The sequence below is a fragment of the Pelophylax lessonae genome (assembly GCF_965119305.1).
Source record: "Pelophylax lessonae genome assembly, chromosome: 3".
NCBI lineage: Eukaryota > Metazoa > Chordata > Amphibia > Anura > Ranidae > Pelophylax > Pelophylax lessonae.
This window is the reverse complement of record NC_138770.1, coordinates 316,392,374-316,419,642: the sequence shown is the minus strand read 5'-3', so window position 1 is coordinate 316,419,642 and position 27,269 is coordinate 316,392,374. Positions and strand designations below refer to the sequence as shown.

At 43.7% G+C, this 27,269-nt stretch overlaps 1 protein-coding gene across 1 annotated transcript in view; it reads right to left on the bottom strand.

Moving 5' to 3' along the window:
• Window positions 1–27,269, bottom strand: part of VWA5B2 (von Willebrand factor A domain containing 5B2) — an 82,876-nt gene that overhangs the window by 2,409 nt on the left and 53,198 nt on the right. Inside the window, exons 13-18 of the mRNA XM_082249902.1 lie at window positions 23,981–24,294; window positions 22,861–23,059; window positions 10,146–10,478; window positions 9,912–10,046; window positions 9,730–9,828; window positions 4,915–4,992 (exon numbers count right to left, since the gene is read on the bottom strand). Coding sequence (XP_082106028.1) covers window positions 4,915–4,992; window positions 9,730–9,828; window positions 9,912–10,046; window positions 10,146–10,478; window positions 22,861–23,059; window positions 23,981–24,294 — 1,158 coding nt within the window. The remainder of the gene's footprint in view (window positions 1–4,914; window positions 4,993–9,729; window positions 9,829–9,911; window positions 10,047–10,145; window positions 10,479–22,860; window positions 23,060–23,980; window positions 24,295–27,269) is intronic.

Sequence of the window (27,269 nt, the reverse complement as noted above, 5' to 3'; positions counted from 1 at the left end):
ACACTGCCCCCTACAGGAGTAAGACACTAGGCAGAAAAAAAGTCTGGCTACGCCTATGGGCGGTCCCAGGGGGTATACTCCCTCTCTCTGCTAGAGATACTCCGTTTTTTTTTTCTGCCTTGTCAGGAGTAAGGACCTAGATCCTTGCTGGGATTTCTGGTCCTGGCAATTTTTTCTTTTTATATAGAATTGTTTTCTCCTGTTTTTTTTCCTGTGAGATCTGCAATCAACTGCTGGACTGGGCGACTGGCTGGATAATCTAGATTCAGCGCCCCCCCTAGTCTGGCCAAGGAGCCCGCGCAGACCTCAGCTCCGTGCTAGGTTGGATGTGACATAGCTCCACTGGACGGGGCTGGCCTGGGAGTTAAATGCCTCGCAAGGTCACATACGGCTGAGTCTCGGCCCGAGTCGCAGCGTTTCTCCTGGCCGACAGACCCACCCCCCCCATTTTGAGGGAGAGGAGGTTGTGTCTGGAGCAGTGCCCGCCTGGTTCCTGGCATAGTAAGTGTCTGTCCCCTGGAGGGTTTTGGGGTGGACGTGGGCCCCTAGGCACCCCCTCATTGGTCTAGTGGTCTCTGTGGGCGATATCACCACCCCCTCCTCCTTTACTGACACTGGGGCTTTGGGGTGGCCTGGTCCACCGCCTAGGATGGGGGCAGGGTGTTGTGCTGGCAATGGGGGGGGGGGGGGTTACCAGCGACCGGGCAATCGGCTGTTGGGGGAGGGGGGTTGTACCTGACGGGTGTTCTTGCCTATTTTGACAGAATTGTTGCTAAAGAGTGGGAACGGCCAGAACGTCCCCTTGTGGTCCCCAAGCATTTTACTATGTGATACCCCTTTGAAGAGTCCCTTATTAAGAAGTGGACTGTTCCACTGGTGGTGGACTCTCCGGTTTCTAGATTGAACAAGGCAACCATGATTCCGGTTGAAGAGTCCCGGCCTTGAAGGATCCGGCTGACAGGAAGGCAGAGGCTGTGGTCTGCAATATATGTACACTCTGGCTGGTTCAGCACTGAGGCCGGTATTCACCATTGCCCCGGTGTCACAAACTTTGACCAAATGGTCTTAAGCTTTTACACCATGACATGGAGGGAGAACGGCTCCCCCCAGCCTTTGCTGAGCCGGCAGACCAGGTGGTCCAGGGGCTGCAGTTTATATGTGATGCCTCTTTGGATGTGGCTACCCTAGTGGCTTGGCTCTCTGTTTCAGCAGTGGTCCTTCAGTGTGTCTTATGGCTTAAATGCTGAACTTCTAAGAAGGCCTTGACTGATCTTCCTTTTCAAGGAGATCACCTGTTTGGAGCTACCCTGGATGGCATCATTAAGGGTCTCACGAGGGGGGTGGAAGTACTTTTCTGCAGGCTACTAAGGGCAAGCACCCTCTTTGTAGACATGGGCCCTCCTCCTTGGCTTAGAACGTTTTTTTCGTCCTACAGGGGCAACTGACAAGGGATCAAAGCCGTTCAGGGCCTCCTCTGATGGATTTACGCGAACTTGGTCTGGCAATTCAAAAAACAGGCTTATCCAGACCCGTGGACAAGGCTCATTCAGCATGCAGATGCGCTCTCACCCTTATCTGGGTCAGGGGGGATGTCTTTGCTGGTTTCCAGACCTGTGGACTTCCTTGGTACAAGTGGGTCCAGAAAGTCATACGGTCCGGCTACAGGAGTTTCGCTCTTACCCACCGGCAAAGTTCTTTCCATCCAACGTACGCCTGTCCCCGGACTGCTTAGGGTCTGTTTGGGGCGGTACAAGACTGGTTACTTAAAGGGATGATTGTCCCGATTCCGACATCAGAACATTTTCAGGGTTTTACTCAAACCGGTTTACAGTTCCCAGGAAGAAATGCATGGTGCGTCCAATCCAGGACCTCAAGGCGCTGAACTGCTTTGTGCGGGTGTAGAAGTTCAGAATGGAGTCCATTTGCATGGTGGTGGCATCCCTGCATCAGGGGCATTTTCTTGCCTCTATCAACATCAAGGATGCTTACCTTCACATTCCAAAATGTGTCTGTCACCTGAGCTTCCTCCGCTGGTCGTGGAAGAGGAGCATTTTCAGTTTGTGGCGTTACCCTTTGGTCTCGCCTCGCCTCTTCTCTCGGGTCTTCACAAAAAGTGTTGGCCCCGGTGTTAGCATTATTACGCCAATGGGGGATCGCGGTACTGGGCTAATTGGAAGACCTCATTTTGCTAGCGGAGTCTCCTACTTCTCTGGTGGAAAACCTGGAAATCACCATACGAACTCAGAGTTTTGCTGGATTCTGAATTTTCAGAAGTCTGCTCTGTTTCAGTCCACAAAGCTGGACTATCTGGGTCTGACTCTGGACTCCGCATTAGCCAGCGTGCTCCTACCTCTGGACAAACTCCAGAAAGTGCAGGCTGCGATTCGTCTCCTGCTGTCCAGCAGATTGTGATCCCTCCAGACTTACATGTGGGTGCTGGGCCTGATGGTGTCTACCTTTTGAGGCGATTCCGTTTTGCGCAGTTCCATACGAGGTCCCTGAAAAGGGAGATTCTGGCCAAATGGGACAAGAATCTTCAGTCTCTGGACCATTAGACCTGGCTGAGCAGGGAACGATAGAGTCCCTGGCTTTGTTCTCTGGCTGGGCAGATCCTTCCTCCCCTTGTATTGGACAGTGGTCACCATGGATGCCAGCCTGTCCACCTGGGGAGGCGTCCTCAGCAAAAATTCTGCTAAGGGGCTCTGGACACTGAAGAGTCCAGACTACCAATCAAGGTCTTGGATCTCGGAGCGATCAGACTGTACCTGAAAAATTGGAGAGATGTCCAGGTGCGCATTCAATCGAAAAGTTCCACAGCCATGGCTTATGTCAATAACCAAGGGGGCACAAAGTGTCCTAGCGGCTCAGGAGGTAGCCGGCATGCCAAGGTGGGCAGAATGGTTCGTTCCAGCCCTCTCTGCTTTGTACGTTCCCAGGATGGAAAACTGGCAGGCGGATTACCTCAGGAGTGGTCCATTTATTCGGAGGGTTTTCATCAGTTGTGTCTCCGATAGGGCATCCCCGAGGTGGATCTGTTGGCGTATCGGCTCAACAGAAAGGTGCAGATGTTTGTGGCCCGGTCACGGGATCCACTGGCGAACACCACAGACGGCGCTTGTGGTCCCGTCTGGTCAGTATTGTCTGATTTATGCTTTCCCTCCTCTCAAGCTTCTGCCAAGACTTCTATGCAGGATCAAGGCAGAAGGGATTCCGGTCATCTTAGTGGCCCTGGACTGGCCCCGCTGGGCTTGGTACGCTGATCTGGTGCGGCTCGTTGCCAATGTTCCTTGGAAGCTTACTCTCAGGGAGGATCTGCTGTCCCAAGGACCAATCTTCCATCCTGCTTTACAGCCGCTGGCTTTGACGGCTTGGCTGTTGAACGCTAGGTGCTGATGGATAGAGGTTTGTCTGAATCAGTGATTCTAACCCTGTTGAAAGCTAGGAAATCTACTTCTAGGAAGATCTAAAATCGTACGTGGAAGACGTACATTGCGTGGTGTGAGTGGGGGGGGTTGAGCAGAAACAAGTCTTAAGTACTATCAAGTGCCAGGTGTTTGCCTTAGCAGACTTTTGCCTCTGCTTCTAATGGCCCTTGGTCACACACTCCCTGGTGCGTGCTTTTCTTCAGGGAGTTCAGCACTCGGTTCCTCCAGTGCGGTCTTTGTTACCACTTTGGGACCTCAATTTGATGCTTAGTCCTCCAGAAGCCTCCCTTTGAGAATCTTTGGGAGATTTCCCCGCTTCCACTGTCCCAAAAGGTGGCTTTGTTGGTGACTATCACCTCTGCGCGCAGGGTGTCAGAATTGGCGGCCTTGTCCTGTCGTTCACCTTACTTGGTAGTTCACAGAGATAAGGTGGTTCTTCGCCTCTTTCAGTAGTTCCTTCCAAAGGTTGTCTCTGATTTTCATTTGAATGAAGACATTGTGTTGCCTTCCCTGTGTCCCGGGCCAAAACATCTGAAGAAAATTGCTTTGCATGCCTTGGATGTGGTCCAGGCGATTAGGGTGTACCTAACAGCTACGGAGTCTTTAAGGATATCAGACTCACTATTTGTGCTCACGGATGGGCCTCGGAAAGGGTTTTCCGCTTCCCTGTGACCATTTCCAAATGGATCAGACAGACGGTGGTTCAGGCCTATTCCATCAAGGATCAGGTTCCTCCTTTCCCTGTCAAGGCACATTCTACTTGGGCCCTCAGTTCCTCCCATCATCAGGCGTCAGTGTTTTGCAAGGTGGCCACCTGGTCGTCAGTGCACACTTTCACAAAGTTCTATAAAGTGGGTGTGTTGGCATCTGCGGATGCTTCCTTTGGCCGCAAAGTTTTGCAGGCTTCTGTTTAGAGGACCTGGTCCTCTGAGGGTGTGTTTTTTCCAGGTGGGCTCCAGTTGTTTTGGTTGCGCTCCTGTTTACCTGGTTGGCTTTAGTTTAGCTTTGGGAATTTATTTTCGCTGTTCCCACCCCTCGTGTTTAACACTTCTTTGGGACATCCCTATGGTTAAGATCAGGAGCTGTGTCCATCAGTGAACAATGGGACTTTTGACTTACCATAAAATCCATTTCTCTGATGTTCATTGATGGATACAGCACCCACCCCTCTGTGGAATTGTAATGCTTTTGACACTGCTTGTAAAAAACTAAGTACCTATAGCAGAGAGAGGGAGTATAGCCCCTGGGACTGCCCATAGGCGTAGCCACACTTTTGTTCTGCCTAGTGTACTACTCCTGTAGGGAGCAGTATAACCCAATGGTTAAGAAGGCATCAGGAGCAGTGTCAGTCAATGAACATCAGAGAAATGGATTTTACGGTAGGTCAAAAATCCCATTTTTACAGTTTGTGCATTTCTTATGGCTCGGCGCTTCCCTGGAGACTGGCCAACAAATCACAGTGTGGTAAATACAGCCCCAGTAAACATACCTTCTTGGATTCCCAGCTTTTCCATGCTATTCTCAGAGGGTAGCCTAAGTGGAGATGATGGAGTGACTGGAGGTCTGCCTGTGACAAAGGGGTAGACAAAATGTAAAGGGTTTATATAGGTTCAGCTTGTTTTTAAAAACACGTCATGTGCAGTGGTTTTGCACATAGTAGCCCTGATCCTCCTGTTCTCTAGTGCCCAACTGATGCTCCTGGCTCCTCTCCCCTGCTGCGTGCCACTATAGCGAGCTGCTTTCTCTGGGGGCACTCATGCATGCTCAGCCCTGCCCCCTGCTCCCTCTTCACCCAATGGTTCCTGCTGCTGTGTCTCAGCCAATGAGGAGGCAGAGGCCTGAGAGAGCTTCTGCTCCCATGCAAATTGCTGGATTAGGTGAGTATCAGGGGGGCTGCACACTGAAGGTTTTTTACTCATGCATATCACATGCAATGTCTGTGCAGTGCGATATGAGCCCTACATTTTGTATGGCTCAAATCGCATCCGCACCAAAATGGTACAGCACCCTTTCCCCCCCCGCACCAGATTCACATTGCATGGATGTTCACACCCATGCCATCTGATTCTGGAAAGCGCACTGCATTTTGCAAGCGGTTTTGGGGTGACGTTAATCTAACATGGACGCCATGCGATTGCAATGCGGAGCGGGAAACGCACAGGATTCACTGCATTTCACACATTGTATCAACGTGAACCAGGGCTCAATATGAAACATCTGGAACAACTGATAATCACCCACCATCCACTGAACTCAAAAGTGCAAGCAATTTGACAAAGTCGTACATAATTTGTGATCAGCTATAGGTGAGCTACAGTGCATTAAATTAGTTTCATGACAGCCTTTACCCTCATTGCCATGCCAGGTAAAGTCACAATCTTCTTTCGACCCATCACAGATCATTTGACACTTTCCACAAGGTTTTAATCAGAGTTCACTTATAATCCAAATAATCCATTTGAGTTGCCTAAAAACAATAGTGTGCATGTACAGTGTATGCAATGAGGTTTGCAGTTAGAGGCACTTGTGCTTGTTTCTTGTCAGAAGTGAAGCACAGTGTTCATTCTTAAGGCCCCATTTACACCTGTGCGTTTTAGGTGCAGTGCATTAAAGAAAAGCCCTGCTTGCTGCATCTTTGATGCTCTTTCATGAAAAGTCATTTTTCAATGGTAACATGCCCTCAATGCACCGCATAGATGTGAACCAGCCAGTGTTAATTTTGGCAGCAAATTTCAATTTAGTTTTAGTCTTAGGACTAAAATGGCATTTTAGTTTTAGTCCTATTTTAGTCTTCTGCAAGTGTTTTAGTTTTAGTCGTATTCAGTCGACTAAAACTCCAGTATATTTTAGTCGACTAAAACGCCCTACATTTTAGTCGACTAAAACTCATTTTAGTCATCTATAATCAAATGGGTGTAGTTCAATTGTAATTTGTAATGCATTATTTAAGCATTTCTCTACAATTTCCAAACTCATTATATACTACTGCTGGTCCTGGAGTGAAAAATCTAATATGTTATTATTTATGCTTTGAGCATGCACCAGTGTTAATTTTTGGCAGCAAATTTCAATTTAGTTTTACTTATAGTCTTTTGACTAAAATGCCATTTTAGTTTTAGTCGTATTTTAGTCTTAAGACTAAAATGCCATTTTAGTTTTAGTCGTATTTTAGTCATCTGAATTGTGTTAGTCGACGAAAAAGTTTTAGTCGGTTTTAGTCGACGAAATTAACACTGGAACCAGCCCTTATGTGTTTTTGCTGACTGCACTAAAAAGGAGTTCAGAAAGCTAGTCCCCCCAGATCACATAGCTGAAGTTTTCTCAGAAGACCACAGACGGTACACGGGCAAGAGAGGAGTGGACTCAGAGGCATGCATATTTAAAGAAAAAATAATAAATTAGGAAACATGATGACTGGTGCCAGCAAACAAAAGACCAGGGGCATTAACCTAGGCCTCACGACACCAATGTCTTAACTGCTTGTGGAGTTTGGGCTTACAATGTACCCCATGAAAAATGAAGTACACTGTACATGCTGTCCCTTTTCCTCTGCTATCACTCTACCTGCTCTTGCTGGCTAATCCTAGCTGTCAAAATGTCAGTGGAGATTTGCTCTCTATCCTAACAGCAGCTGTGGTTGTCAAAACTGAGTTGCTGAAGACTGGTGGAGTCTTTGGCACCGTATCAGTGCGGGGGACTTGGTTATTAGAGTAATGTCATCTGACAAGAAACATCTTAAAGCTTCAGGCGATTTGGCCGTCCCTTTGGCATTTTACTAAAGTGTCAGAGGGCCGTCCAATCCAGATTCAGTCACACCACCATGGTATTTTACATCACTTATCCAGGAAGAACCAGAAAGTTTTGCTGCAGCAAGAGAGGAAGAACAGATTCAGTCCTTGGCAGAACCTTATGTCCCCGCCTCTCCAGCATGTCAATGTCCGAGAGTGGGCACTTCAAAACCTGCGTTACAGGTCAGGGACTCCTAGGCTCACCAACATATTGGATAGGTTTATATTTAGTGCAGGGATCCTCTGGCAAAAAAAAGTGAACGTTCTGTTGGCTCCATGGAATCTGTACATGTTGATCTATGCCTTTCCCTCACTGAAACTTTTGTCTCCTCTGCACAATTGAGAGGCAAAGCATTTGGTGATCCTTTTTGCTCCAGAATAGCTGAGGGGGATAAGGTATGTCGACTTAGTAAGACTTCTAAGAGATGTACTTGGGCCCTGCCAGACCTTTCAGATCTACTGCCTATGGGCTGATCTGCTAGTCTGCTTCTGGTTCACTGGCTTTAACATCACATCTTTTAAAGCTAAGGGAGGTGACCATCAAACTTGGAAGGCATACTTCCCTTGGGGTGAGTCCATGGACTTTAACCCGTGGGATAGCTCTCTCCTTCCTACTACTGGGTCTGGGTATACATTGGGCTGTCAGCACCATTAAAAAGGTCAAGTTGTTGCGTCAGAGATCCTTGGCTTCCCAAGGCTCAAGGATTGGGTCCCCCTTTTAACTTTTAAGGCTCACTCCACTAGGGCAGTGAGCACTTCTTGGGCTTTTAGGCATCAGGCTTATTTTTCCCTGGTGTGCAAAGCTGCCACCTGGTCTACTGTTCACTCATTCTCCAAATTCTACCTGCCTCATATGATGTCAACTTTCAGTGCAAGGTCCTTAGGAACTGTGGGCTGCCTGCTCAAAAAGCCACCCTGTTGTTCACGTTGGGCCGGTTAGTGGTTGTTTGCTGTGTTGCTCACCTCTCAGGTGCGTGAATTTTAATGTACTGGACATTGAAGTCTGTGTCCCTCAATAGACAAGAAAAAAAAATTAGGATTTTGTACTCCCCATGAAATCTTTTTTTCTTGAACCCCATTAAGGGACACAGGTTCCACCTCTGTGTTTTTGATCATGTTCTTGGTACTGCTTTGGAATTAAACTGAGGACAATATCACTAAAAGAAAGTATTGCTTGTCCTAGAAAAAGAATATATGTATTACTATATCATTACGGATTACAAAGTTATTGGAAAGTCAAAAGGCCCATAGCGCACAAGGGTATGCAGTTGCAAGAGCTGAACTGGTTAAATATTTAAACTTAAAGTAACATTAAAGACATTTTTTTAGCTTAAATAAAAAAAAAGATGTTACACTAACTTGCCCTGTGCAATGATGTAATGTTGCACAGAGCAGTTCCTTACCTCCTAATCCGGAGTCCCCTATCCGACACTGCTCTTTTTCTCCATTGGGTGCCCCTCAGCAAACACGACGCTGAGAGGGCTCCCGAGCCAAGCTGTGTGTATCCATACAGTACACACAGTGCTGGTAAAACCCGTCTCCTCTCACGCTTCACAGAAGTTTGACTGACAGCAGCAGGAGCCTATGGCTCCTATTGCTCTTAGAGTCTCCTCTAAGGCCCCTTTCACACTTGTGCGACCTAAAAGTCGCGCAATATTGCCTGGACTTGAAGCAATGCCTGTGTAATCTTGAGGTCTAGGGACCTCAAAACGCATCAAAGTCAAACCAAAGTAGTGCAGGGACTACCTTGAAGTTGTTGGGACTCGAAGTCACACAAATATGAACAGTACTCATTTGAAATCATGGAGTATGACTTGCCATGCGACTCTGCAGTCCCAAATCACAGAACAAGTTGCACAAGTGTAAAAGGGGCCTAAGAGAGGGAAGACGGGTGGGGGGGGGGGGGGTTGTGTGGTGTAGTGAGGTAAAAAAATAAAAAAAATAGACTTTAGTACCACTTTAATTGTGCTACCTAAGAACAGACACTACAAGACACTTAGATTCTGGGAGATGGACTTTGGGGCTAAGCCCCACTAACTGCTAAATCCCTCCAATGAAAGTGCCTCAGTGTTAGTAATAATACACTTATTCAATGGTAGATAGCAGCTGACAGGACTTGAAGCCAGGACCCAAGCAGCAAAGTTCAACTACTCTCAGAAAGGCACACAGAGGAATGTTTCCTGGCTAAGAAATGGAGTAGTAGGCGACATATGCTTGTTAGCATGAGTATTACTTGTTTGAAACACAACAGATTCACTTTTGGGTGCCTATACAAGGCCAGATTATCTGCAGAGATGACATTTTAGAGGCTTTCTTCTCCAATAATGCACCATAGGCTAAAACCTATTTTCAGGTATAGAATATGCAGACAATACATGGGTCATGTGGACACATGCATTTTGCTCTCCTTTTTTGATTCTATTGTAACAGGAAAGCAAAGCATCTAAGTTTTCCAGCTGGATGACTTATACAAAAAAAGCCTTGAAATAGGGAATCTAGGATCAACATTGGTTTACCTCCACTTTCAAATAAGTCATCCGTATTTTCAGAGCCTCTGTTGTCTCCAGCATTCCATCTTGTAGAGTTTAAGCTGCAACTTCTTCTACTTTGCCCCCCTAAATATAAAACCGTAAATTAACCTAAAAAAAATGAATGAAAAAGACTTCATAAAATGCACACGTTGAAAATCACTGCACACCTCTACACACAATGTTGTGTCCTGGGAGTACTTCCTGAGTACTGGAATCTACAGGGACATAGCAGGTAAAAGTTGAGGCTTGCGAACAGGATTTGCTGGATTGCATGGCTTTTAGGCGAAATCGACGAGAAGAGCCTAAAAAAAGTCAGGAGTTTTACTGTGAGCTTGTCAACATCTGTGCTATATTGCCGATTATATTAAGCCACCAATTACATCACATGAGGCATTACTCACTGTGTTCGATGTCAGACTCCCTCCAGGCCATGTCCTCATTGTCCCGAATCACAGAACGTGCAGCTAACTGGTGCAGGTTGCAGCACCTTTCACACTCAATATGGTTTCCACCATCTTCAGCAGTGCACAAAAGAGGCTCTAGGTTTACAGTTGTGTCCCAAGAGTGACTTTTCCCACCAATATAGCCATGGATCACAGCTCGACACTGCCAGCCAGATTCACTACTCCCTACAGACACTGCGTTTGCCCCTTCATTTGCAGGTGAAGCAGAGAAAAGATACTGTGCATCGACCAGCATGTCCCAGTCTAGCTGTGCAGGCGATGGAAGTTGACCTGTAAAATGTAGAACACAAATGTTTAGATTCAACTTTAATGTTTGTTTAAATGAGAAGTCTGGGATTCAAAAATAAACATTTATACTCCCCTAGATGCTGCAGCTGTCCCATGCTGGCTCTATACCAAGAACTGAGCGATCAAAGACAGCTCATTGCTCAGTTCTCGGGTCCTCTCTGAGAACAGCGGCAAATTTAGGTAACCACTCTGTGCTCTGCTCCTCCAGCACTCACTAGAGCACCAGATTGTGGAGGGAGTGGACATTCACCACTGTGCTCAGAGTGAACCCAAGAGCTGAGCGATAAGCAGTTGTTGATCTTCTCTGTGTAGAGCCAGCAGGGGACTGCTGAGAGGCTGAGCCAGCTGCTGGGCAGGAAACTGGGCAGATCCCAACATTGATGGGATCCCTGCAGAGCCTGGGCCGGTGTAACGTTAAAAAACCATACCCCGTGAAGAAACCATACCCTCGTCACTTCCTGTGTGAAATAGCTGAGCAGCGCAGCAGTGCGCATGCTCCGAGCCCCGGAGACGTAACTGAACAGCAAAGTTCACAAGTGCTCATTCTCAGAGGGTAGGAAATAATCACGGCACTGTGTGAAATGTTATACTTGCGGCGGTATAATTAAAACAGTTCGGCTGGAGCTGTTTTAATGTAACGGCCGCAAGTGTAAGTACCGTGAGAAATCCATACCCTCCGTAGCTGCACCGGAAGTGACGAGGGTATGGTTTTTTCACGGAACACCGGCTCTTTGACATCAGGCTATAGCCTGTGGTCAGCTACATCTGGGTCACATGATTGCAGAACTAAATGCAGTCCTGTGACCCACAGAAGTATGGACAAAAGAGCTTAACCACTTGCCGACCGCTCACATGGAGCGTACTGCGGCAAAGTGGCTCGTTATCGTCCAGCGACATAGACCTACGTCGCTGGACTCCTCCCCTTGTGGGCGGCGCGGGCGCACCGCTGGAGGCTCGCTCCCGCTGTATTCAGACACAGCGGGAGTCAGGCCAGGGGTGGAGAGGTGGTGATCACTGCCGCTCTTCCCCGATCGCCGGGGATCGAGTGAGGAGATCCGCCCGCTTGTGTAAACAAAGCGGGCGGACCTTCTATGTGACAGGCAGGGACAGATTATAGGATTCAGCATAGCTGAACCTGCGATCTGTGCCTGTGTTACACAGTCCCCTCCCCCCACACACGTCAGTAAGCACCAGGCATATATTTAACCCCTTGATCAACCAATAAAGTTAAACCCTTCCCTGCCAGTGTCATTATTACAGTAACAGTGCATATTTATAGCACTAATTACTGTAGTAATGTCACTGGTACCCCCAAAAGTGTCAAAAATGTCAGTTAGGGGTCCGATCGGTCCGCCGCAATGTCGCAGTCCCGCAAAAGAAAAAACGCAGATTGCCGCCATTACTAGTTAAAAAAAAAAAAAAAAAAAAAAAAAACAATAAAAATGATTAAATTTCCCGTAGTTAGTAGCTGCGATAACTTTTCCAATAACCAATCAAAATACGCTTATTGCGATTTTTTTTACCAAACAAATGTAGCAGAAAACAAATTGGCCTAAAATGTTAACATTTTAATTTTTACATTTTTTGGGGGGGAATTTCATATAAAAAAATGTGAAAAATGCTGTTATTTTTTCAAAATTGTCGCTCTTTTTTTGTTTATAGCGCAAAAAGTAAAAATCGCACCGGTGATCAAATACCACCAAAAGAAAGCTCTATTTGTGGGGGGAAAAATAACAAATTTAATTTGGGTACAGCGTCACACAACCGCGCAATTGTCCGTTAAATAACGCAGTGGCGAATCGCAAAATATGGCCTGGTCAGGAATGGGGTAAAATCCTCCGGTCTTAAAGCGGTTACAAATACGCTCATTGAGAATTTTTTTGTCAAAAGACATGTAGCTAAATACATTTTGGCCTAAATATATGACAAAAATTGAATATATTGGATATTTTTTAACTGTCAAAGTAGAAAAATATTGTTATTTTTTCAAAATTGTCGCTCTTTTTTTTATTAACTACTTGCCAACTGCGCACAGTATAATTTACTGCGGCAGTCAGCCCCGGCCAGGCAGAGTGACGTAGGTCTACGTCGCTCGCCTGTCACCGGGCTTTGAGCAAATAGAGGAGTGTGACCGGCGGACCCGATGTCCGCCGGTCACACTACGATCGTCGGTAGAGCGGGAGAAAGGCAGGCGGCTTATGTAAACAAGCCGCCTGTCATTCTCCCCTGTGTAAAAATGGAGATCAGACGGTTCTACTATGTAGAACCGTTGATCTCTGTTTTTACAATAGTAGACCTGTCCCACTACAGTTAGAAACACGCCCCTAGGACACACTTAACCCCTCCCTGTCCAATACAGTTAACCCCTTCCCTGCCAGTGTCATTTTTGCAGTAACAGTGCATATGTATAGCACTGATTACTGCAGTAATGTCACTGGTACCCCCAAGTGTGTCAAAAATGTCAGTCAAGGGTCCGATCTGTCCGCCGCAATGTCGCAGTACGGAAAAAAAAAAAAATCGCAGATCGCCACCATTACTCGTTAAAAAAAAAAAAAAAAAACACCAAAAATGACAAAAATCTTTCCCTTTGTTAGTAAACGCAATAACTTTTGTGCAAACCAATCAAAATACGCTTTTTGCAATTTTTTTTACCAAACATATGTAGCATAAAACAAATTGGCTGAAAATGTTAAAAAATTTTGATTTTTACATTTTTTTGGGGGGAATTTCATATAAAAAAAAGTGAAAAATATTGTTATTTTTGCAAAATTTACGCTCTTTTTTGTTTATAGCGCATGATCGCACAGGTGATCAAATACCACCAAAAGAAAGCTCTGTGGGAAAAAAAGGACGTGAAATTCGTTTAGGTACAGCGTCGCACGACCGCGCATTTGTCCGTTAAAATCACGCAGTAAAAAAAAAAAAAAATAATCGCAAAAAAAAACCCTGGTCAGGAAGGGGGTAAAATCTTCCGGGGCTTAAGTGGTTAATATCGCAAAAAATGAAAAGCGCAGAGGTGATCAAATACCACCAAAAGAAAGCTCTGTTTGTGGGAAAAAAGGACGTAAATTTCGTTTGGGTATGGCATTGCATGACCGCGCAATTGTCAGTTAAAGTCGCACAGTGCCAAGTTGCAAAAAGTGACCTGGACGTAAAGCAGGAAAATCTTTCGGTCCTAAAGTGGTTAAGCCATACTTCTCCTTTAAACATACAACTATTTTCAGGTATAACATTGGGATGAAAAAGGTCTGTACTCCAAAGTGCACTAACAGTGAAAAGACATCAAAACTAAAATTGGGTAAATAGGGTGAAAATAATCCATCATTCATTGAATTTGATGAATGAGAGGGTAAATGGAAGTGCTTCTGCACCACACTTAAACCCCATGCAGGAATTCTTTCAATGCGAAAAAGAGGTTTACATGGAAAACAAAAAACAATCGTTCTTGGGGCTTTGATGCTTGGGCAAATAGTGAGGAAGAGTGCCCTATGCATTGGTTATGAGATCTTTGCTGAATGGAAGAAAGTTAAGGATTAGGTGAGCCTGCCTTCAACAAACAGCACATGGCCCAATGCCTAAGCTTATAGTAACATGACCAGCAGAAGCCAGAACAGATTTTCCTGACTATTTCAGGCTGTTACCCTGACCGTGGACTTGCTTTTTCCACAGAAATTTAAAATAAAAAAAAAAGTTTCAAAAGTATGCCCTTTCAAAGTGTAATCCTTTAACGCTTATATTTAATGTGCATTAATATGAAGATAATAGGATTTTTATATACACTATTTTTTTTTTTTCCTTGGACTCCATTGATGGACAGAAGGTCTTTCACCTTTGAGTTATACGAATGGCTATGGGACGTTTGGACACTGGCAAACAAATCTGTAGGTTAACCCCTTCTTCTATTGTCCCTTTTGCTAATGTCATAGAAGGATGGATGCTTTATTCTGCTTATCTGTGCAAAATACTAACTTTATTTTTGCTAGAACCCCCCCCCCCCCCCCCCCTTAAATCAAGACTCTTCACTACATTACATCTGGAGCTGAACTCTGAGCCTGAGGAGAGCTTCACCAGATAGCTGCAATCTAAGTTGTGTGCAGACTCCGTTGGGTTCCATGTTAGGCGTTGTACAGATTCTGCTCTGGTAACATGTTAATCGCAGAACACATTCTAGATACAAAAACGATAAACTATCAGCGCAAAGCCGTGTAGGAGATTCACATAAAGTGCAATAATGATTGAAAAATCAATGTGCATAAAAAATCAATGTGCATAAAAATAACCGTCAGCATACACTAATCGTGTCCACACATCACAATCAAAGTAATATAAATAAAAACGTGATGCGCCAGATGTGCACAAAATTGTCGCTAAAGTGACCGTATAAGCAATAAAAAGGTGTCCAAATATACAGTTCAAAAATAATGCCGTGCTCAAAAGCAATTATTAATGTGTTCAAGTGTGCATATATCATAAAAGAAGCCTTGATCCCGTGAGAGATGATAATAAACACCAGTGTGTTAGATCCCTCTACCAGAAAGATTGGCCTCTCACCTCAACATACGACCCAAACGGGCCAGCATTAGCCTGTATGAAGATAATGGACTCCAGGAATGACTCTCCAGCCTTTCACCTCCGGAGGTCGTCGGGACATGCAGTAAAAATATAAGGCAAAAATCTAGTTCTCTCTGCTTAAATATAAAGTAGGCTTTATTGAAGATAGGAAGGTAACTCACATTTGTCAGGCACTCAGCCGTGCCTGCTTGTATGGAATTCATTGTATAGCTCAACCCGAGAGATGATCGGCGTCAGGCACGCAGGATCCGCCCCCTAATACAGATTCTAGATACAGATCCGCTGGCATTGCCTCAGCCCTTGCTCTCTTACTGAAGACTTACTCAGTGAGTGGACCAGCTGGGCAGAACACCAGGAGCAACCTTTATTACATAGGTCATTGAACCCCTTATGTACCCACTGCAAAAATCCTTTTTCCTGGAGTCCACTGAAGGACACAGGAAATCTTTCACATTCGGTTTACATTGCTGCCTACTAATTTGGTAGTAATAACAGAAGACTGGGAAACCTCCAAGATAAGCTCCTAAGGTAAAAAATGAAGCAACTCAGACATAATGTCTGCAACCACCGAGGCTGAAGATAAATCATCTATAGAGCGCAACCAAAAAAAAAAAAAAGGCTCTGGGCTGGGGCATCCAGTACAGTGGGACTGTCTCCCCAAGTACAGAATTAGACTTATTGGGGTTTATTTACTAAAGCTGGAGAGTGCAAAATCATGCTCATTTCTGCATAAAAAACAATCAGCTTCCAGGTTTTATTCTCAAAGTTTAATTGAAGAAGCGGAGGTTAGAACTGGATTGGTTTCTATGCAGAAGTGAGCCTGCTTGTGCACTCTTCAACTTTAGTAAATAAACCCCGTTGTGACAGTGTAGCAATAAGGCTAAAACCTAAAAGCTCAGGGTACGTGGCAAGGCCTAAGATACTCATTAAACCAAAACAGCTGGTAGCTGGTGAGAGACAGAAGGACAGAGGTGACCAAAGTCACTGTAGGCAGCCAGCAGGGATGGATCAAAGAATTTAAGTTTCATAAGGGTCTTTTAAAGCTGGCAAAGCATTAGGGAGAGGTTTCCTTGGGACTGTATGGAAGGAAAGAGCTTAGCGTGTGTTAGTGCGACACTCCACTCAGCAGATGATGCCAGCACATAGTTCGACAAAACCAACTCCTTCCATGGTGTCAACAGGCAGGAACACTGAAAAGGCCACCCGACCCAAGTAACTTAAGGTCGGTAATGCTGATTAGCAGCGAGTCAGACAGGACAAATGTATCAAAGTCAATGGCTTTGAACCTGGAAAGCGCTTGGATGGATCGTTTACATAATCCACTTAAGAAAAAAAAAAAAATTATATTATATATATATATATATATATATATATATATATATATATTATTTTCATGTGACAACACTGAAGAAATGACACTTTGCTACAATGTAAAGTAGTGAGTGTACAGCTTGTATAACACTGTAAATTTACTGTCCCCTCAAAATAACTCAGCACACAGTCATTCATTTCTAAACTGCTGGCAACAAAAGTGAGTACACCCCTAAGTGTAAATGTCCAAATTGGGCCCAAAGTGTAAATATTTTGTGTGGCCACCATTATTTTCCAGCACTGCCTTGACCCTCTTGGGCATGGAGTTCACCAGAGCTTCACAGGTTGCCACTGGAGTCCACTTCCACTCCTCCATGATGATATCACGGAGCTGGTGGGTGTTCGAGAACTTGTGCTCCTCCACCTTCTATTTGAGGATGCCCCACAGATGCTCAATATGATTTAGGTCTGGAGGCATGCTTGGTCAGTCCATTACCTTTACCCTCAGCCCTCAGCTTCTATAGCAAGGCAGTGGTCGTCTTGGGGGGGGGGGGGGAGGGTGTTTGGGGTCGTTATGTTGGAATACTGCCCTGTGGCCCAATCTCTGATGGAAGGGAGGGGATCATGTTCTGCTTCAGTATGTCACAGTACGTGTTGGCATTCGTGGTTCCCTCAATGAACTGTAGCACCCCAGTGCCGGCAACACTCAAGCAGCCCCAGACCATAACACTCTCACCACCATGCTTGACTGCAGGCAAGACACACTTGTCTTTATACTCCTCACCTGGTTGCCGTCACACATGCTTGACACCATCTGAACCAAATAAGTTTATCTTGGTCTCATCAGACCACAGGACATGGTTCCAGTAATCCATGTCCTTAGTCTGCTTGTCTTCAGCAAACTGTTTGCAGGATTCTTGTGCATCATCTTTAGAAGAGGCTTCCTTCTGGAATGACAGCCATGCAGACCAATTTGATGCAGTGTGCGGCGTGTGGTCTGTGCACTGACAGGCTGACCCCCCACCCCTTTAACCTCTGCAGCAATGCTGGAAGCACTCATACGTCAATTTCTCAATTTCTCATAACCTTTGGATAGGACACTGAGCATGTGCACTTAACTTCTTTGGTCAACCATTGTGAGGCCTGTTCTGAGTGGAACCTGTCCTGTTACACTGCTGTATGGTATTGGCAACCGTGCTGCAGCTCAGTTTCAGGGTCTTAGCAATCTTCTTATAGCCTAGGCCATCTTTATGTAGAGCAACAATTATTTTTTTTTTCAGATCCTCAGAGAGTGCTTTGCCATGAGGTGCCATGTTGAATTTCCAGTGACTAGTATGAGAGAGAGAGAGCGAGCCATAACACCAAATTTAACACACCTGTTCCCCATTCACACCTGAAACCTTGTGATCTCATTGTCATGTTCAAGAAACCAGTGGTGAAATGATCTGAGCTTTGTGAGATGGTGCATTATCCTGCTGGAAGTAGCCATCAGAAGATGGGTACATGGGATGGACATGGTCAGCAACAATACTCAAGTAGGCTGTGGTGTTTAAATGATGCTCCAATGGTACTAAAGGGACCCAAAGTGTGCCAAGAAAATATCCATTACACCACCAGCAGCCTGAATCATTGATACAAGGCAGGATGGATACATGCTTTCATGTTGTTTAGGCCAAATGCTGACCCTAGCTGAAATCGAGACTCGTCAGACCAGGCAACATTTTTCCAATCTTCTATTGTCCAATTTTGGTGAGCCTGTGTAAATTGTAGCCTCAGTTTCCTGTTCTTAGCTGACAGGAGTGGCACCCAGTGTGGTCTTCTGCTGTTGTAGCCCATCTGCTTCAAGGTTGGATGTGTTGTGCGTTCAGAGATGGTATTCTGCAAACCTTAGTTTTAACAAGTATTTTTTTGAGTTACCGTTGCCTTTCTATCGTCGTGAACCAGTCTGCCCATTCTCCTCTGACCTCAGCAAGGCATTTTTCTCCAAACAATTGCCCCCACTGGATATTTTCTCTTTTTCCCACCATTCTCTGTAAACCCTAGAGATGGCTGTGTGTGAAAATCCCAGTAGATCAGCAGCTTTTAAATACTCAGACCAGCCCATCTGGCACCAACAACCATGCTACGTTCAAAGTCACCTAAATCCCTTTCTTCCCCATTCTGATGCTCAGTTTGAACTTCAGCAAGTTGTCTTCACCACGTCTAGATGCCTAAATGCATTCAGTTACTGCCATGTGATTGGCTAATTAGCAATTTGTGTTATCAAGCAATTGAACAGGTGTACCTAATAAAGTGGCTAGTGTGTGTATATAGATCCCCATCTATAGCTCTTTAGTTCAGGGTAGAAATGTCAGCAATTTAAAAAACAAATTTCTGTGGGTTGGCAGCCGTCATCCATCAAAACCAATGTACACTTACATCTCAGGACGATGATTGACGATGGATGTACATTTTTTTTTTTTTAAATAAAGGACTTGACAAAAACGGTGTTGTGTTTCAATTTGTATTTGCCATTTTTATGGGTGAGTGAGTAGGGGTATATTAAAAGAAACTATCAGCGCAAAAATGTGATAAAATACCATAAATCCTTATATCCTAAAAATACTGTGTGCCAAAAAATAATTAGTGACTGGTATCCGGCTGCTCACACCAAACTTGTGCTCACTCTTCACAATCAAAACCAAGTATCAAACATAAAAAGTGTTGCGCCAGAAAAATTAATACAAGTGCACATACAAATAGAGATATATAGGTGAAAAAAAAAAAATCACACTCTCTAAAGCAGGCCATAGACGATTCGAATTTCGTTCGAAAATCATAAATGGCAGTGTTATCGAACGATTTTCGTATCGTTAGTGTGGTATGTAAAACGTTCGATTTTCGTACGACAGCAAAAATTCACATATCCAACATGTTGGGTTTTTTTTGCGAAAATCGGCCGAATTTCGTATCATTAGTGGGGGAGTTGTATGATTTCGCCTAACAAAACAAAGAACAGTAGGGAGTGTGTCCGGTAGAGATGTGGTTAAAAGGCACCAAAAATAGTGTTTTGTCGTACGATTTTCGGCTCACATTGATGGTACACTCGATGATGTGCACGAGTGACGCTTTCGTTTATCGAACGATAAATCGTACGAAATTCGAATCGTCTATGGCCTGCTTAGATCAGAGAAAAAGTATTTAGAAGGTGCAAATCATATAATGTGCAAATGAAGTGACAAGGAGAAAGCCCATTAAACAAATCCCATAATCCAACTGATATAATAAACACCTACGTGATCGTGTCAGGGTCCCTTTCACCATCTAGAGTGGCCTCTCACCTCACTCTTTGACCCGAAAACCACCCCGGGTCTAAGACAGCTTTTTCCTCACTTGGGAGTTAAGATGTTAATCCCCATAGGGGAGTATTTCCAGGGTCCCAACTCCGATCTCGTATGGCTCGGTGTATATAAGGGGGTAAACAGAATAAATCTAGTGCTCTCTGCTTGAATAGTAGGATAAATTTATTGAAAGCAGCTGCGCTTACATTAAGAAGCACTCAGCAGTGCGTTCATGTGAATCAGTTCCGCATAAGGCAGGGATGTGACGTCCGATATGCAGGCCCCGCCCCTATACGCGTTACGTCAGTGCTCGCTCAGCTTCGACTTCCTCGGTAGGGGTTTACCGAGGTGGTCGAAGCTGAGAGAGCAATGACGTAACTCGTATAGGGGCGGGGCCTGCATATCGGACGTCACATTCCTTCCTGAGATTATGCGGAACTGATTCACATGAACGCACTGCTGAGTGCTTCTTAATGTAAGTGGAGCTGCTTTCAATAAATTTATCCTACTATTCAAGCAGAGAGCACTAGATTTATTCTGTTTACCCCCTTATGTACACCGAGCCATACGAGATCGGAGTTGGGACCCTGGAAATAATCCCCTGTGCGGATTAACATCTTAACTCCCCAGTGTGGAAAAAGCTGTCTTAGACCCGGGGTGGTTTTCGGGTCAAAGAGTGAGGTGAGAGGCCACTCTAGATGGTGAAAGGGACCCTGACACGATCACGTAGGTGTTTATTATATCAGTTGCATTATGGGATTTGTTTAATGGACTTTCTCTTTGTTACTTCATTCGCACATTATATGATTTGCACCTTCTAAAGACTTTTTCTCTGATTTAGAGAGTGTGATTTTTTTTTACCTATATATCTCTATTTGTATGTGCACTTGTATAAATTTTTCTGGCGCAACACTTTTTAGGTTTGATGAGTGAGTAGGGGTACTAGGTACTCCTTACTTCACATGGAGGGAAGGGAGATCAGGAACTGGGGGCCAGCATATTGTTGTAGGGGGCTTCCAGATTCTGATAAGCCTCCACAACTACCATGTCAGGGTTGTGAGGAAGAGGCTCCTGTCCTCATCAACATGGGGACAAGATACTGTGCCTGCTCCTCTCACCATTGAGGGCATGTGGCCTGATATGGTTCGGGGGGGGGGGCTGCACCCTCATCACCCTCTTTCTTGGCCTGCCAGGCTGCATGCTTACATAAGGGTCTGTTATGGATTTTACGGGGGACCCTACGACATTTAAAAAAAAAAAAAAAACATTTTGGACATGGGGCCTGCATAAAATCCATACCAAGCCCAAGGGTTTATTATGGATTTGGGGGGGACCCCACACAATGTATTAGCTTTTTTGGCATGGGCCTGTAATCTATACTAGTCCCGAAGAGCCTAGTATGGATTTGGGGTGGGGGTGTATGCCAACACCACACCATTTTTCTCTTTTTCCACTGACAGCTCCTTTGTTTATATTCTGTTGTCAGCCAAGAATCTTCAGCTAACAGGGATGAGTCATGGTTGTTAGGATGTGTGTGGGCGGACGTAAAAACATATTTAAACAGAGCAGGGCCATCTTTCCGAATGGGCACGCTGGGCAGTGGCCCGGGGGCCCCATGCAGGGTGGCAATTTCCCCCAATCGGATCCCCTCCAGTGTAATTTACCTGGTGGCCGGGCCCCCAGACCTGTTTGTGCCTCCACCCGCCGCTTTAGAAAGACAGAAAGGGTAAGTACTAACTTTTTTTTTTATGTGCAGAAATTTATATTGTCTTTGTATGTTCAGAAAGCCAAAAGATCTGCATGTCACTTCCATTTTGTATACAATTGATGCCCAAATTAATAAGGATATCAGTGCATTTTATTTTTTTTTCGTTTTTTAAAAAATATTTATACATTTTTTTTAGCCTTTTTTTAAATTATTTATTAATTTATTAAATTTTTTATAGCCTTTTTAAAAAAAAAAAATATTATTTATTAATTTATTGTTTAAACGCTGATTTTGTTGGAGGTACCAATAAATATAGCTTTATTATTTATAATTTGCATTTTTATTCTCGTGGGTGATTGTGTAGGCGGGGCCCCAGTGCACTGCATTGCCTGGGGGCCTATAATGCTCTTAAGATGGCACTGAAACAGAGTACAACCAGTGGGGTACAGTGTTAGCCAGCACCACAAGGGAAAAAGATTTGGGGGTACTTATTTCAGATGATTGCAAAAAAAAAGCAAACACTTTGACCAGACAGTTGTAAAAGCGAACAGAATTCTAGGATACGGAACTAGAGGAATCACCAGCAGGAGGAAAGAGGTTCCAAATCCCCTATAGACATCTTTAGTTACACCTTATTTTTAATATGTCCAAATTTTCGAGATCTCACTTACAAAGATATTGATGAGACAGAATGAGTCCAGAGATGGGCAAGTCTGGAGGAAAGAAGGGGTAAGGAAGACATGATTGAAACCTTAAAATACATGAAGGGGATAAATCAGGCACAGGAGGACAGTTTTTTCAATATGAAGCCAAAATCAAGAACACGGGGACATGACTTCAAACTAGCAGCAGGAAAGTTCAAAGCTTATCTTAAAAAAGTATTATTTTAGCCCCGGTTCACACTTATGCGATGCGGGAAGGCTACGAATTTGCAGCCTGTTCCCGCATCGCAAACGCACCCCTGGCAGTTCACACTGCCATATGCCATACGCTGGGGGTGTCAATGTAATCTTAACGACACCCCCAGTTTGATCGCATATCACAGTGCGATGTTGCAGTTCGCACAGGATCGGATCGCACAAGTGTGAACCACTGTGCGATCCGATCCTGACGCGGCTGCAAAAAAGGGTCCTGTGCGTCTTTGCTGCGGTGTGCGGTGCGAATTTAGCCATACAAAGTGTATGGCTAAACTCGCACCGCACAGCCGATCGCATGTAATGAAGGAGCAGTGCGCTCCGACATTACATGCTATCGCCGCAGCCGCACATGTGTGAACCGGCACTTACAGAAAGAGTAGTTGATAAAGACTTCCAGCATGGGTAAGGGAGTCAGTCAACATTAAATGTATTCAAATATGCTTTGGACAGACATAGATCTATACTCCCGACAAAAATCTCTCACACACACCAGCACATTTGCAATAATCCTATTCTTTGGCAGAATATTCACTTACAGGAATCAGTGAGACCTTCACTGCGTTTTCCACGACCTTCCTCCTCTGACTCTCGGTTTTGTGAAACTTTATCCAACACAGTGCGTAACCGAAGCATATCCAGTTCTCCATGTGGAGATGAAAAGCTGCGACCAAACATGGTTGCCTGAATCAAGGCTTTCCTTCTGACCAGCTCCTCTGAACTCTGGGTGACTGAAGCCTGATGGAAATAATGGTACAGAAAGGATTGTTATTATATTGGATTTATATAGCGCTGACGGTTTACGCAGCACTTTACAACTTGAGGGTAGACCGTACAAATACAATACACTTTAATACAGTAGGAATCAGAGGGCTCTGCTCGTTAGACCTTACAATCTAACAATGGATAGCTTTAGTACAGGGTAGAAATTGACTTTTGATATTAAGCAAGCAGAAATTATTATTATATATAACCAGAGATGTATAGTAACTAAGTAGAACTACTTCACTACTGTACTTAAGTACCGAAAGGCGGTATCTATACTTTCCTAGAGTAGAATTTTTTTCTCCTACTTCCACTTTTACTTCACTACATTTTTTCGATGATTTCAATACTTCTTCTCCAGTATTTTTTTTTGTGCTGCATAGTTACTCGTTACTATTATAAAAATTACCACTGCCAGAACAGTAGATTGCAGGTTTCATGAAGCTCAAAACATGTGTATTATCAGCGCATACGAAAATAAATGCTACTGTATGTATAAATAAAAGCTGCATTTGAAATAATAAAAAACAATATGATGTTCAAACTTTTGACTTCTTCAATAACTACATAACACAGTACTTGTACTTTTACTTTCAGTACTTGAGTAGCAATTTTTTTTTCAAAACTACTGGTACTTTTACTTTCAGTACTTGAGTAGCAAAATAAAAAAAAAACTACTTGCAATACTAAGTACAAAAAATGTTGAATACTTTAGTACTTCTACTCAAGTCACTTTTTGATTGAGTACTTCCACTTCTACTCAAGTCACTTTTTGATCGAGCACTTGTGCTTTTACTCAAGTATGGGTTTCGAGTACTTTATACAACTCTGTAATATAACCAAAGAACACATTTTTATATATATATATGCAAAATATGGTAGTGATATTTTTACCTTGCATGAAGGAGTGATGTTTTTGTTTGATGCAGAAACACCTTCACTCTGTGTTACAGTCTTCTGTCCTTGCTGGGAGACTTTACCATAACTGGGGGTCAAACATTCTCCAGGAACAGTATCCCTAGAACCTACAGACTCACTGCTGGTGGAACCATGGCTAGGGGCACGAGTGCGGTCACTGCTGGAGGGCTGGGTCAATGCATGATTTGGCTCAGTGCTGACGGAGCAATGAGTGAGGACATATTGATCCTGCACATAGGAGGAGCGTACTATGCGTCTTCTAATGTCACTTACATGAGCTCCATCTCCACCTAAATGAAAGAATATGTAACATTATATAAGCAGTGGACAATCATCCATGTTTGTGTAACATATTTAGAAATAGCATAAAAAAAAGGCTGTGGAGAGGAGCAGAAGAAGCCACCCACACTAATAAACAAATTATCAGTAGTCAATGCAATCTCAGAGGCATTGCTTGTCTGCTGCTACACTGAGCTGTCCTTTCTCCCATCAGCATTGACCATGTAAGCTGCTATGACATTAGATAACACTAGTATGATGATTCTGCCATTAGTTGTGGAGGATAGCCTTGTGTCTATGCATGTATTAATGTATGGATTTATGACATATCATAAATACTTGCATAAGGGAACTGAGGCCAATTGGTTTCTGCATGCTCTCTTTTATTCCTTCAAATACATCACAGTTAAAGTATGACTGAAGGCTTTTGTAGGACAGTCTAAACAAGTACCAAATCCAGTTATTGCGTGATGCATAAAGTTAAAAAAAAAAAAAAGTGCAGATTCACTGATAATTAGGTGCTGCTGCGATTTTTTTTTTTTTTTTTATGCAAGGCTAAAGTTCTACTTTAAGTCACAAGCATTGGTGCACACACAAAAAAAAAAAAAAAAAAGTATGGTTTACCAGTAGTTTCTGGTAACAAGCAAGCTAGACAGTACCCTGCTTTTAGGAGGTATTTTAGAAAATTTAGGTCATTAGGCTTTTTCTACCCCGATTTGGTTCAGCAATTTTGCTTCGCTAGAAAAGAAACAGTATTTCTCAAAATGTGGTCTCCTGGCTTTTTTTGTTCCTGGTGTTTGTACTACTGAAATACATGTATAATGCTGTCAGTAATTAAGAGTAAAGCAATACAAAGATATTTCTCATGAAAAGATTATAGGTGTATCTCTGCATTACTACTTTTTGTTTGAGCAGTTTTTTTTTTTTTTATCAAACAATCCGTTTTTTTTTGTGGTTACAAATTGTCTGAAAAACTACAATAAGATTGTTTGTATTCACCATAAAAATGATTTTATGAGAGTCCATCGAGGGACACAAGAAACCTTAACCATGTGTTGCACTGCCACCTACAGGAACATTAGACACTGTTAAAAAAAAAAAAAACACAACACACTATAGGCCGACTTTAGGCCAGCTCAGAGTATAACCCACATAACTACCAATCATAAACAGTGGGGTTGGACACGTGTTCCTCAATAGGCTCCAAGAAAAAGATTTTAAAGTATAAAAGTGCAATTTTCTCTTTCTCGTCTATTGGGAGACAAAAATTATACTTTGAAGTTTGGCTGTGCCTGCACTGCATGGGTTAATTGCTTGTTTAGGTCTTATCTAGAGCAAACGAAAAAAGAAGGACATACATACTCAATCCTCTTCTCCTCTCTGCTGCTAGATTGGTCTCTGCAACCTCTTCTCCCCATGCTTTAGTGGTCTAGGATCCTGATGCCATCGAGACCAAAACAGGGTCCAAAGCCCTACACTGGACATGTTGGTGCTGAGTTACAGACTACAACCGGGATGTGGGGGAGCAAAGGATCAGTAAGTAAAAGTGTTTCTCCTCTCCCCTGACAAAATAAGGGGTAATTTTAAATTTTCCCGAAGCCGAGATTTAACCTAACAGGCCCAATGTGAACAAAAAGAAAACCTGGTGACTTCAGAAGGACCAACACTTGAAGCTGGCACTGGATGAGGTGGCAAGCGCCATCTGGCAACAAAAACGTAAGAACAAAAGCAATTGGTAACCTAGCATGGGGAATAAATGGCTGAAGCCAGAGACAACTAGAACATTTTCACATAATTAGCAAAAAATGCCTGACAGGCACTCCCAGAATATCACGCTTGAAATGAGCACACTGGACAGGACCAGAGGACTAAAGACAGATAACTTCATGACAAAAAGGTACAAGAGCATGAGAGCAAATACACTGTGGAGTCCTTTGATGTTTAAACTATGTACGAGGGATGAAGAATTTCTGACCACATAGGAACCAGCCTAGTCATGAAGACATTTAGACAATTGTGAATCTCTGCATGTAGGAGTCATGCCTGTTGCTGTCAGTCTTGCAATGCCTTATGGGATTTGCAGATTAACCATAGCTGGAGTGCTAAGCTTCTTCAGCACGTCACTTGCTGAAGAAGCTCATTAAGGAGCGTAACGCGTACAGGTGGATGGAGCCACTATTTTTCTTTTTTTTTTACGTGTATGTATCAGCTGGGAGAACTGATGATAGGCTTGTGTATCACATTGCTATGGGAGTATTTTTATCCCTGTGTATAGTTTTAATAAATTATTTTAAGCAGAGAGCACTATGGTTTTTGTTTATTGTTTTTTGGCCATATACAGGTCCCTCTCAAAAAATTAGCATATTGTGATAAAGTTCATTATTTTCTGTAATGTACTGATAAACATTAGACTTTCATATATTTTAGATTCATTACACACAACTGAAGTAGTGCAAGCCTTTTATTGTTTTAATATTGATGATTTTGGCATACAGCTCATGAAAAACCAAAATTCCTATCTCAAAAAATTAGCATATTTCATCCGACCAATAAAAGAAAAGTGTTTTTAATACAAAAAAAAGTCAACCTTCAAAAAATTATGTTCAGTTATGCACTCAATACTTGGTCGGGAATCCTTTTGCAGAAATGACTGCTTCAATGCGGCGTGGCATGGAGGCAATCAGCCTGTGGCACTGCTGAGGTGTTATGGAGGCCCAGGATGCTTCGATAGCAGCCTTGAGCTCATCCAGAGTGTTGGGTCTTGCGTCTCTCTCAACTTTCTCTTCACAACATCCCACAGATTCTCTATGGGGTTCAGGTCAGGAGAGTTGGCAGGCCAATTGAGCACAGTAATACCATGGTCAGTAAACCATTTACCAGTGGTTTACTGAGCAGGTGCCAGGTCATGCTGAAAAATGAAATCTTCATCTCCATAAAGCTTTTCAGCAGATGGAAGCATGAAGTGCTCCAAAATCACCTGATAGCT